We start from the raw sequence: 13458 nt of genomic DNA, 5'->3' as shown, positions 1-13458 counted from the left end.
AGCACATTTTGCCACTGTATAAATTAGTGGCAGTTAACGGTGCTGTGTTTTGAATTCAGTTTATTCATATTGTCGCTTTACAGTGCTGGCAGGATGCAGCCTGCTTGTTTCTCTCCCATTTGACTGTATAATTATTAAAAGCAAACTCCACCACTGCAGGTACTTTTAGTGTGCTCTCCATGTTGTCATTGTTTTGTCTTTTTCGTGTCTGTGACAAAACTCAGAAATCACTATTTTCTTCAGGAATTTCTGTGATCAGTGATCAGAAATCTGTCTTTGTTTCCCGCCTACACATTTTGATTCCCGGGCTCCCTGCTGCTTGTGACGTTATGAGAACAGAACAGTGCTATAGACTATAAAGGTGTTTTTTTATTTCCTTAGCAATGGTCTTAACAACCATGACCTGAACCTGTTTATGTGTTAGAGAGAGGGGCTGCATGTATTGACAATGAAATAAGTTTGTTATTGATTTTATCATATAGACAATGACTCGAGTCAGACGGAGACTTTTTTGCCTGTCTCGAGCCGAGTCATGTCTTTTGAGCAGCGAGTCGAGCCTTTGCTTGCAGGGACTTGACTCAAGTCGAGTCGTTTGATTTTAATGACTCGAGTCGAGTCACGAAGAATTGCGACTTGACTCTGCGTTACACTGAGGTTCTTCATATGCCTAAAGCTGTAACTGCTGAGAAAGACGGCATAAGCATTTCTAGCAGTAAAGAAATTAAATAACCTAAGGACCTCATGCTCTGTTTCAGTTTTGTGTTAACATATGGAGTCAATGCCTCTGTGGTTAAGTGGTTACAATTGTCATGGCTTTTGTTACAATGAGCTTAAAACAATAAACAGGTGTCTTATCCTCGACATTTTATCTTTTCACTATTTGTGTGTAATTTACTATACTATTTAGGGGGATACAGAATTTTCTCACTTTCTCCATGTTCTGGAGGCCATGCGTTGCAATAGATCTCCTAAATAAACTTAATTCGTTGGACAGGAATTTCAAAAGATCAGTGAAAAAGCTAAAGAGTTACATATATGCCACCTTTTAGCTCTTTGAAAACTACAAGAAATGTCAACTGGAATAAAAAGTAATTTACAGTATAATGAAGTTCATCTTAGGCATATATGATGCTTGTAAATATCATAGGTGCTCTACCTTTCTGTAATTCTAATGTCTTGCCTTGTTAAATCTTAAATCTTGGTGCTTCAGTTCCCTGGTCGGGCTTCTTTTGTTTTGTTGACTACTTATTTCCCAGAGGGGTTCCTGCTAAGTGGCCTGTCCTGCTTGGACTGAAGGGAAAGGTTAGTGGTGCCCCAGAATGATGGAGCTACGGAACACAGAAAAACTTATGTTAACATTAAAACAGTTATTGTTATGGGTCTGCATATATAAATATATATTATTTATGATTGTCAGCAACACAAAATAATTTCTCTGTCCTGTCTTTTGTGCCTGTTTCTCATTCAGAAATAACTCTTTAAGACATCTTGAGTCATATTGTAGGACAAAAACGGAAGTAAAATGTATACAAAAAGGACAAATATCAACAGTGAATGTAAGGATCTTTCAGCTGTAGATTGAAGTTACCCCCTGTATGATACAAATACCTGAGTTTGAATCGATGGGTAATATGAATTATGTAGGTGTACTGTATGTTGGCTGTCCTCTTGAAAGAATCTTGGTAGTTTAACCCAGGTCCTGCTTTTCTGCAACACGAATGGGATCATACATTTTATTTAAATGTCTAATGATTGTTTTATTTTTTATTTGGCGAGATTCCTTTAAGTAGCCTGTTTTATGCTGCGTTGTTTTATGTTCATTCATATTTGAATAACATTTATATCTGTCCGCTGTCTACTCCAGAACTGATCCGTTCAGCTTGAGAGGCTGGAGTGGAAGGCCTTTTTAGTAAGTCTCATTTTACTCAGATGCAGAGCTACAAACTGCAGTTAAATTTGCATGGAGGGTTTTAATTAAGTGATAACTGTCTCCACAGGATTACTGTACAAGCATGTGCTATCCAACAGTGAGAGAAATGCCAAGGCCAGTTCAAACAGGTTGGATGGTGGGCAGGGGGTCTATAAGACAAAATGATTATACAATTAGAATGAATGAAAAGATGAACCGACAGAGGAGCTGAGAGGAAAGTGCCAGTGGGAAATGTATTTTACTGTACAGAATAGCTGCGCAAAGGGGAATGAGAGAGAAGATGTCTTATTTTAAGGCTTTTTATTTTTTGTACCGTTGGCAAGATTTCAGTATTCAAGGCTTGAAGTTACTGGGTTTAAAAAGTGGTTAATATTTCCTTGTAAAATGTATTTATTGGGGTCCCTGTGAGAAATATATTATTTCTAAAGACATTTAGATGTCTTTCTAATTGTGTTTAACCCACTGACGTGATCTCCAAATACTGTGTTTGATCAATTGATCTAACAACTGGAACCCGTCAAATCTGTTAAACTATAACTAATTTAGCATCTATCAGTAGACAAGAGGGTCAATATCTTCTTCATCTTCTAATAATAATAATAATAATAATATCAACGTTTAGATCATACCCGTGACTGTCTTAGCATTTCTTACATATTGTCCATTCTGAAAACTTGTTGGGAAGCTTCATAGGTACGAAGTAGTTATATGTTGCTTCTCCACTGCATTAACCTGTGCTCCTTGGCTCCACACTTGAAAATACCCCTGCAACGTGCAAGCTTGTATCAGTGGGGAACCATCTTACAGCTGCCTAGAAGGCTTTACAAAGAGAGAAGAAAGTATAAAACTGAAACCAAATTAACTAGGGAAAATAAAAAGGCACAACAAAGGTAGAAAGGTAGATAAGCTGGACTGAACCTTGTGTATTGAATTTTCAATATGTTTCTCGCCCTGTTGCCAAAAATGCAATTCATCAGCTTGGAGGGTTCAGAGTTTGATAGGTATGCATGCAACACACAAACACCCTGTCACTCAGAAGTTGTCTACAGTTTGTTTAAAATATTTTTAGTTTGTTCTTGCATTCATAAACTTTTCACCTTGTCCTGCAGTAATGTTTTAATTTCAGGGAGCTTAATGTGTCTGAAGCACCATTGCTGAGATCATAATCTGCTTAACTCTAAAATCTAATATAAGCACAAAGTAATTAAAAAGCATCCAAAGGGCTGTCGGAACGATTTTAAGGTTACTGTAGAATGGTCCAAAAGTCCAGAGAACAGTTTTATGGTGTGCAAGTACTTAGCCAGTCTTGCAAGTCCTGTTTGCACAGTATAGCTTATGATGATGATTAGCTGTTTTCTTGAAGCCTCGCTCCCTTTGTTTTGTTCTCATCAATAGAATGAAAGCCCATTCTGCTGAAAATAATAAAACATAAATTAAAATGGAATTGCTCCTTTTTCTTTAGGAATTTTTTTTTGTTTCTAACAATACTAAATTCACTAGTGCAAAATAGATTTGCACCACACAATAGTGGCAATAAGTAAAGACACTCCACTTGCATAACATAGGATATTGAACATGTATACTAAAAAAAGTAACTCTAAATCATTGTATTGGAGTGTTTGTGGAAATTTTCACAAATTTATTAATTATTGGTATAGAGCAGCATTACATTTGTTTATGTAGCTGAAGAGATGTTTGGGGAAAGTAAAAACGAAATCCCAAAGTTTTTGTTTTTGGGGCAAAGGATTAAATGCTTTTATCTGATCATAAATACTGTGTTATACCACAGCACTTATTCATATGTTATTCATGAGACAGGAGCAAGGGCTGCATGGAGGAACAATCTTGGGAATTGAGAATAAGAGAGAACTGCTTTTGTGACTTAGGGATGAGTACAGGGTTTGTCCCTTGGCTTGCGGAGATCAGCCCTCACGGAGGTGAGACCAAGCCGATTAGTCTACAAGGCTTGGAAGCAACCGATGCTGCCCCCAAGGAGAACCTAGAGGTGAGAGAATGGGAAAACGTGGCTGGGCCTCTAAAGTTGGGGACCCCCGGCTACCCGCAACTGCACCACCAGTGGAAGGAAATAAAATATCCTAAGTCAGCCAATGACGTCAATGGCCGGGCATTGTTGTCAGTGCCCAATTTTGTCGGTCAATGTTGTTATAACACCTGAAATGACGACATTGCTCAGCAGTAATTGGTCAGTGTTGAAAAAATCATATTACTACGACTGTGGGCATACTAGCAATGCTATAAAAGAGATGTCATGGAGAGAAGCAAACACAAGACTCCACTGCAGTCGAAGACCTGTTAACATTGACTTTGGCTGCTGCACCTATATGGAAGGAATAAATATTATGTTTAAATTGTGAACATCTTGAAATACATATTTTTAGGAAGTGAAATAATATGACTTTTGGTTTTGTTTTTAATTGAAAAATAAAAATGCAGCCATAACTATATGCCACTTTTGATTAAATGCTGCATAAGATTACTTTTCGATGCTGAGGTTGCTGCACCAATGTGAAAGAAGTGGGGGGTTGTGGGAGGGTTATGGGTAATTCACTGACCAGGAGACAGACAGGTGTACTTGAAAACACCACACAGGTGCCCAGTTTTATTTTGCAGGGTGCCTTATTTCTTTTTAGCCCGCAGATGGCGCTGTGGGTCCGTGGTCTGATTTACGATGGTAAACAGAACCACGGGCATACCAAGCGAGGGTACACAATACCGGCGCCCTTGCAGGTGCTTCGAAACAATAATTAAAAACAGAAGGCACAAAGAAACATGGAAAATAAAACAGTAACAAAACTATAAAGAAAAGGTGCTGGACTATGCAGCAATATCCCGGTCGCCGCTGCTCGTGCGACCCGAATCACCGTCCTACGCTGCCGGCTAACTAGCCTGCTGAGCTATACTTTTTAAGGGGGTCTGCCCAAGGGTTCCCCGCCCTCACTGTCTCGCTCTGAACCTCTGTTCCGTTCTCTCTGACTGGTTCTCGGTCGTGGACCAGCGCTTCCGCACTCTCGGCGCGTTTAAAGGGCAGACCTGAGGAAACAGCAGAGCATTTTTTCTAGGGCTAGCAATCTCCCAAGACTCGCCTCTCAGCCATTCAAAGAGGGGGAAAGTCCACACACCCACGTTCCCACCTCCCCGTGTCAATGCCATGACTCACAGGCGGTTGTTGGACGACTGCCGCCCTCTTCCTGCCGTACTGTGAACACGCCAGCAGAGTCAGCACAGATACAGCTACAGGGGTATAGGATATTAAGTCATCGTAGATCACAGAAAGGCCATTCCAGTGCTGCAGGAGGGAAGACCAAATCCTGATGTCTTTCAAGGCTTCTGAAGAAATATTAGCATGGTAGAGAGAGCGAGGAGATGAGATGGAAGTCCTGCCTTGAGGACTGATGTGAATGGCAAAATTGAAATGTCCCAGGTGCAAAAGAAGCGTGGGAGGTGCTTCAAAGGTTATTTCAAGAAATTAGTGTGGATGGGACCTGTGGTTTTTACCTCTTGAGAGGGGAAGGCCAACTGTAGAAAAGAGGGACCTGAGTTTCTTAAGTAAGTGCTGGGGGAGAAAGTCATCCAGTAAGTGCAGCATGACGGGGACCCAATGAGTGTTGAGCAGAATCCCGTAGAGGGGTTTGGAGAGCAAATCAAAGATCTTGGGGCTGCTGTGGCAGCCGGTGGCAAAATAAAATTGCTCCTTCTGATGAGTACCAAAGAGATGGCATAAGGAAGGGTGTATAGGCATGATTTTGAATGTGTATGAAATGCCAGCTCTGGTTAACCAGGATTCCCAGCCAGATGATTTAATGGATGGATAGGGTCAGAAATGCTGCTATAGTGGAGAGAGAAAAGGTTTGAAGGAATGAGCGAATTACTGCTGCTGATGGAACAACTCTGGGGGTCGGAGAGTTCAATGATAAGACGCTTTTTGCCTAAATGTATTTATTTATTTATTTATTAGCAACAAATGGCCGCTTGGGGGTGGAAGCTATGAGAAGGGATGACTGTGATGTTGTTTGCGCAACGTAGTGAAGGCAGACCAGCCTGTTGTATAGGAGGAGTGAATGGATGGAGCAATTACAGCGGCCATATAATCTTGAGCTGAAGCGAGGAGATTGGAAAGGGATGGATTTAATTGAATAGCAGCTGGCTGAATGGAGGTAGAGGCAGGTGTAAAAGGTCAGCTGAGTGAACCAGACATCTCAACTGGGAGACTTGAGGAAGGTTGTTAAGGCTGACCGGCCGGATTCGAAAGAGGGGTGAGAATGTAGGTGGCACGAGGGCAGCGGCCATGTAATCTTGTGCAGAGGTGACGAGATTGTAAATGGGGGAACTGAGTTGAATATCATATTGCTGAACTGTGTAGATTATTTTATGCGATTAGGAGAGCTGAAGGATTGGGTGGAACAGCAGGCAGAAGATGTGACGAACAAAAAGCAAGATCAGGAACACGCACATCAGGATCAGCGGTGGTTGATGTGGCAGGTCCAGCAGAGATTGAGGCGTGTCAAGGGATTGCTCAGTGACATTTGTAAACTGTGAAGTGACACGTAAAACGAAAAACGCAAGGCAGAGAACAAGGGTATGACTTGGAGTTTAAATAGGGAGATTGGCAGATATTGTTGACAGGACAGAATGGAGGAGGAGCCCTAGCTCCTACCACCCAAATCACACCCAAGTTTACAATTATTATTGTTTTTTTTTTTTTAGTTATGCTTTCCTTTTTACTGGGGTTGGTGGTCCAGGTAGGTCAGCAAACTTTTGAAGCTGGTCGATTATTATCACAGATTCCTTACACTTTACGACAATCACAGTATAAAGTATTTGAGAACAATTTTCCAGTCTGTTGCTTCATCAGTCTGTTCTCTTTTAAAATCTTTAGTCACACAACAAGCTGGCCTATTACTTGTAAAATCAATCGTCTTTAGTGAAATAGAAGCAATGATTTTCATTGTTTTCATTTGCCATTTCTTTTGTATCACGTAATCGGCAATTCAATTTAAGATGATGCAAACAGTGATGGCTTTCAGGGATTGCAGCCACTTGTGGGGATGTGCAATCTCTTAGCCATCATTCCTAAGCAAAAGGTTTTAATGGAATTGGAGCTAGTTCTGTTTGCTAGCTTTTTCATACCTTGCTGATAATAAAAGGCAACCAATTGAGCCTTCTGAAGAGCCACTTCAGCTCAAGTCTATTGTTATTTTAGGGGCCGAAACCATGTAGAGGCCTCCTGAGAACTGGCTTCAAAACTACTTTTTTTTGTTTAGTCTTTTTATATGGTCCATTTATTTACGTGTCCCGAGGACAAGTTTTGTTCTCTTTTGCAGTTATTTATGTATTGTTTCTTTGTTTAAGTTGAATTTTCAAACCCATTTGTTTATTATTTGTTTTAAAATGTACTTATTTGTTTGTTTATTTATTTATGTATTTTATTTATTTATTTTTAGGTACTCTCATGCCATCCTCTTCCTCCAGTCCATCAGTTATTGAATGTTCACATTCCCAGCCTTCATCACCCAATCTCCATGACAACCAGAGGCGGTTGCTAAGTAATAATACCACCCAGCCAGTTCACGAATTTGACACTGATGAAGAATACACTGCCAGGTTGTATTTGCCAGTAATACAGTCCAGCCCAGTTCCTGTATTTGTTCCAAGTAATGGTAAGAACAGATTACCCTCCATTGGTTCTAATCTTGAAAAACATCTAAAACAGTGTCTCTGCATATTAGCACTTTTCTTGTTTAGAAGCAAAACAAATGCCAGTGTTATCACTGAATTTGTAAAATGAATATAATGGTAAGAGTAAGATGACATGTTTGATGAGATTTTGATTTCTATCTGTGTTTAATCTTTGAAGTGAATTTTAATCCATAGCTTTCTGAACAACTCTGCATTTTTATTCCTACTGCTATCTTGTACATTAAAGTATACATTAGTATAACATTAAAAACTGCTTGAATAGTCAGGTCAGTTTATGACAGGCAATCAGTATTTACTTAAATATTAAAAGTAAAAAAAAACCTCTGTACTATCGTTTATTGTGTCTTGTTACAGAGACATGACACTAGCATCAGGAGTTTCCAGTATTTTTGGCAAGTTTCAGAAAAACAATACCTTAAACTTCTGTAAAACCTGTAACTTATTTGTTAAAAAAGAAAGGTAATATGTTTCTTAATTGAATACAACCAGAAAATGGTAATAAATATAAAAATTAAAATAGCAGAGGCTCTCTAAGCAAAATACATAAATGTTGAATGGCAATGGTTATATTTATGTAACATTAACACTTGTTTAATTTAGTTACAGGAATACAGCAATTCAATGTAATTCATGTACAAATACACACGTATTTAAATAATGGCAGTTCTCACAATAGCAGTTTTCTTGAGCACTGTTTAAAGCTTCTGCAAATATCGACAAAATTGTGACTTGACCTATTAATTGTTTACCAAGGTTTTCATATTCAGTGCTGTGACAGTTATCATTTGATGTGTTTCACTGTTTGGATATATGAAAAATGATGACACAAGTGTGCTCAGCTCCACTAATGTCGCAGAGGGCTCTGTAGCTGGTACAGCTTTTAAATATATAACAATATAAATAACATATCATAATTCCTTCCTATATCTCCTGTACCAGTTTTTACATGGAATGCGTTTTTTTATTTTTTATTTTCATTTATTAATGATGTTTGGTATATTGCTTTTACTGTCAGCATGTGTGGTTAATTTCTACGAAATATGTCATAGAGTTCAGATATAAAATACTGTGCATAAAATACTAAGCTACTTATTCGTTTCTCTGAAATGAAATGATCTCAGGGTGTCACCTGAATAATGCTCATGTCTATGTGTTTTAAGATCAGAGCTACAGCACTGTCAGTAGTCCACACAAGTAGATCTTTAATTGTACTATACAGAGAATTAAATAACAATGCCTAGTACACATGGTTGCTTAGGTTACAAATTTCGAGACACTGCTTAGAGTGTCAAAGCTTTCGCAAAAATAATCTGTTTTCCTTTCTGTACCAATTTAAAAATCTGAAATTAATTAGTCTGGATGGAAATATTGCTCGAGGATACAAAGTGCAGAAATGTCATCAAACTAAACTAATTATGGAGTTGCTTATACTTGTGTTTCAGGTTTTTGTTTGTCTGTTTTTTAAAGCAATGTCATATCTGTAAACTACAAAACACAGCATCAAGACACTGTGTTGTGGTATAATGTGGCAGACCATAAAACGATTAAAAAGGCTTTGTGATGAAATCAAGCATTTAAGGTGGGATTTTTTTTTTTTTTTTTGTATTTTATTTTCACTCAGTATGTCTTCTAAAAGGCCTGCTCATTGAGCTTCTCTCTCTCTGACAACTTTGCTGACATGAGTCTCATTGTCAATTACCCTTTTAGGAAGTCAGTCAAGTACTTACCCTATTTTAACAGGATGTACAGATCCGTCTTGTAGGCACGCCAGCCTCCCGATCTCAAACTTGACTAAGGATTCCTATTGTCAGATGCACTGGGCATGAAAGCAGCAATTTTACAGCACAAAAATTCCAATAACATTTACTGTGGTCGACTGAGATTGAAAGGCACGTGGGCACTGCTCAGTCTTGGTTGCTTAAGCACCAGCTTCTTTTCCAATTCCTGCATTTTCGCACAGACACGTTTTCCATGTGACTTGCTGTGGGGTAAGTAGACCATTGGCTCTAAGATTATTGCATTGTGGACTACAAGCTGGAATAATGAGACTTTAAAAAACAACATATGCACATTAAAACATCTTTGACCAACATTTCTAGTTAAAGTGTTGAGTTATGAGCCAAGTAAGCACATGCAATTAGGGGTTTAAACTGAATCGCTGTGTTGGCTTGATTACAGCCTCTTCCCAAGTTGAGCCACAAATGAAAGTATCGTTTTGTTTAAAAAAAAAAAAAAAAAAAAAACACTGCTGAAAAGCTGTTAACAAACAGCTTGTTTGTTTATTATATTTAAATACCGGTATATATTTCTTCTCACTGTGTTTGAAACCTATCATTAAAACTAATAAAAGTTCTGAATTAACAATTTGTTTAAATTGAACACAAGCTCAAATTTGACAACTATGTTAGTGTGGCTTTCCTCTTAAAACTATTGTTTCAACCACTCTTACTAAGTGTTATATTCAGTTATCTACAGGTATTGCTGTTTTTGCAGGTTTCCATTTTCTTAGCTATTCCATCATGGAAATAGTGTGTTTTTTTTTTTTTTACCTGTGCACTGCAGCATTAAAAATTAGCCAAACGTACAGTTCCTAAATTATATTAAATGTATTTACAAGCGCAATCGTTGTCCTTTTTTCAATTTGAGATATTCCTAAGAGCCTGTTTGTTCAAGTGAACAAATTAAGTAAAATAAATTGGATATTGTCTGTGGCACATAACTTAACTATAATTAGAAATTTCAACATATATATATAATTTTTTTTTTTTTTTTTTTTTAAGTGCTGTGTTACATTATCAAGGGAGGTAGTAGTGTTAGGTTGAGCTCATTAAGATTCTGAAAACATTACAGGGAGGATATTTATATGTCATATTATACAGTTTGGTTCATTTGATATTAATAGATTATCTCACAAAAAGTGTGTACTAAATCGCGCGGCTCGTCAGAACCGTCACCGTGCTTTTTTAGCTCAAATGAATGAGGAAAACTGCAAGCACTCCAGACACTTCTGGGTTTTCTTTCCTTCAGTTGCTGTACTGTATTTTAGAATATTGTATTTTCTATATTCAAAAGTGGCCAACATTTTATGCTGTTCAGCTGTTTTGAAAGGCTTGTTAAAATATTTCTATCTGATGTAAAAAAAAAATAAATAAAACCGGATCACTCTTACAGTTCTGTTATTAGTGTATAGCACTGATATTAAAGCCAGTCTGGTAAAATCCTCTTCTGTTTTGAGTTTTGCATCGCCTGGAATTTTAGACTTGAGACAGAATAAAAACATAAAAAAAATATGTAGTAAATGACATCACAAACACATCGATAGATTTAAACAGAAATAAGCAAGTTTAGGCATCAAAAGCCTATAAGTATGTCAAAGGTACTGACATTTTGGAAAGTTTGCTCTTTTGAGCAAAAAACTCGTATATGATATATATATATATATATATTATATATATATATATATATAATATAATATATTTTTTTAAACTAAATGTTTATGTAACATAGCAGCAGCCATAACATAAATATGAACAGCTAGTCTAATCCCTAGCATACTTAGTAAGTTTGATGGGCCAGAGTGACAGCGAATTTGGCAGTTCTGTATGAGCGATGCATGTTAATCTTTCCACACATGATTTATACACTTAGACATTCCATCTTTAAATAATAATAATCACACAAACACACACACACACACACACACACACACACACACACACACACACACACACACATTTTTATATATTTTTGTCAGAACATAATACAATATAGTAGTTTTTATTTGACATTGTTCACAGTTGAATTAATTATTGTATAAGTCTTTATTTGACAAAGAAATATTCAACCAGCTTTATTAATTTACATGTATTGTTGACTGCTGGAGATTCATGTTGATCACAGATAATGATATGCTACTGACTTTGTCAATATTCTAAAAGCACAGTTTTTAAAATAATATAGACAGTTGATAAAGGTCATCACCTTTTGCTGTTTGGCTTTAATAAATAGCAAACTGTAGATGGATGTGGAAAATATGAGTTGATCGACTTGAAAAAGCTAATTAATTCAGATCTATTGTTACAGTAGACACTGTTTTTACTTCAAGCCACTGCTTTTTATTGTAGTGCCTTGAATAGAAGTAATTTTCACCAGAAGTAATTTTGAAGTAATGATTTAACTACCACCTGATGTCTTTGTGTGTTTATTAAGACAGCAGCAAATTGCAAAGCAAGTGTGTATCTATTAATTTAACTTTTTTTTTTTTTTTTTTCCGAAGCAGGTCATCTACAGTTTTGCCTCCTAAATTATTTGGCAGTATTGTATTTAATTTCACAAGCTTCAACTCAATTTAGGTCTGCTCTTTGATCAGGGTGTAGAAGGACATTAGTTTTAACAATTCAGAAAATAGAAATAATTTGCTTCTTGCTTATTGTTAATGAAAACTATATCCCTGCAAGCCTAATCAGCTGAGAACATAAAGAATACAAATTCATTGCATTCAGTTAGCAAACACAGAGAGCACTATAGTGATCCTTAGGGAAATGGAGTGTTCCTTCGCTGCTCACTGACACGTCTTACGACTATTGCTTTTTTGCTGTGCAAATCCGAATCTGGGCATTTTCAATTTTAGAATGGAACAGGCTAGCCCTTATGATGTTCCACTATGCTTTCATGCTTCTTTCTAGCAAACCTAGCAGTTAAATTAGTTTTATGCCCCAGGTACAGCCCTGGTGTCTAATTGTCTTTGGGGTCATCACGATCAACCTTCAGACTGAAAGCATTTCTTAGTCTCTTTAAAACTGGAGTGTCTTTGTTCTAAAGTCTTTACTGTCCATTTCACTTCCTCTCCAAGGTCTGTGCTTGTTTGTTTTCCACACTTTGTACATGTCCTAACAACAAATCCCAACAGTGGATGACGAGAAATAGCTTTTTTAAGCTGCAACATCCAAAAGTTCTCTAACCTCAGTTGAAATTGAACTCTACCTAATGTTTACGTTCTGTACCCCTCCCCATCAAGCTGTTAAAGAGATGGTTTCTACCAATTGCACCCAAATGCAGTTAAAGAGTATGTAGTCAGGTTCTGAAAAATATAACGTTAGACGTCCCTATGTGTTGCTACAACTATTTAAATAACATATCTGTCTGTTTCAAAGCTCTTTTCGAAATGTCCACTGTAGTGCACTGATAGTGTAAGGATGTCCACAGGTGACGCAGCAATAACGATACGGAAGAGAAAAGCCAGAGCACTTATTATGTTTTTTTTTTTATTTTTTTTTTTAATCTCTGTGATTTAGAGAACAGATCTCAAACACCAGTGCAATACAGTAGACATTTGAAAAGAACAATAACATCCACATTTTTTAAACAGTTGTAGCAAAACATGGAGACGTATAGCACTATATGTTTCGGAACCCTGCTACTTACTCTTTAAGCTAATGATAATATTCATTATGGAGAATTTATTTGGAACATTTTTTAATGAAAAATAAAGTGATCTTTTAAATTTGCTGTGTACATGATGTCTTTAAAATCTCACATTACCGGTTGCGGTAGGCAACAGTTTAGTGTATTTCTTTTGCATGTGCATGATATTAATAGGATACCTTTTGGGGTTTCATTTATTGTTTTACAAGCAGGGTTGCCCTTTAGTGCACCATGTGGGACTGTCAGGTTCCAGAAATTAAGAGACCAGAGGTTTGTTGCATGGGTTCAAACACATTTTTTATTTTATTTATTTACACGAGCGGTATTGTCCCAATGTTTCGAGGGAGACACAGACGTCTTAGCAGTTAGTAAAATCAAGAGCTAGA

The 13458-nt window shown here is 37.2% G+C and overlaps 1 protein-coding gene across 20 annotated transcripts in view; it reads left to right on the top strand.

Annotated features, from left to right (window-relative positions):
- LOC121320601 (teneurin-3-like) overlaps positions 1–13458 on the top strand; it is a 280613-nt gene that overhangs the window by 184562 nt on the left and 82593 nt on the right. For 13 of the 20 annotated variants that reach the window (XM_041259143.1, XM_041259098.1, XM_041259072.1 and 10 more), the window contains one exon: positions 7393–7608. The exons of the other annotated variants lie outside the window; for them this stretch is intronic. In XM_041259143.1, coding sequence (XP_041115077.1) covers positions 7393–7608 — 216 coding nt within the window. The remainder of the gene's footprint in view (positions 1–7392; positions 7609–13458) is intronic. 20 annotated transcript variants of the gene reach the window in all.

The sequence above is a fragment of the Polyodon spathula genome, chromosome 1, assembly GCF_017654505.1.
Source record: "Polyodon spathula isolate WHYD16114869_AA chromosome 1, ASM1765450v1, whole genome shotgun sequence".
Lineage (NCBI taxonomy): Eukaryota > Metazoa > Chordata > Actinopteri > Acipenseriformes > Polyodontidae > Polyodon > Polyodon spathula.
This window is presented reverse-complemented; position numbering and strand designations above follow the sequence as displayed.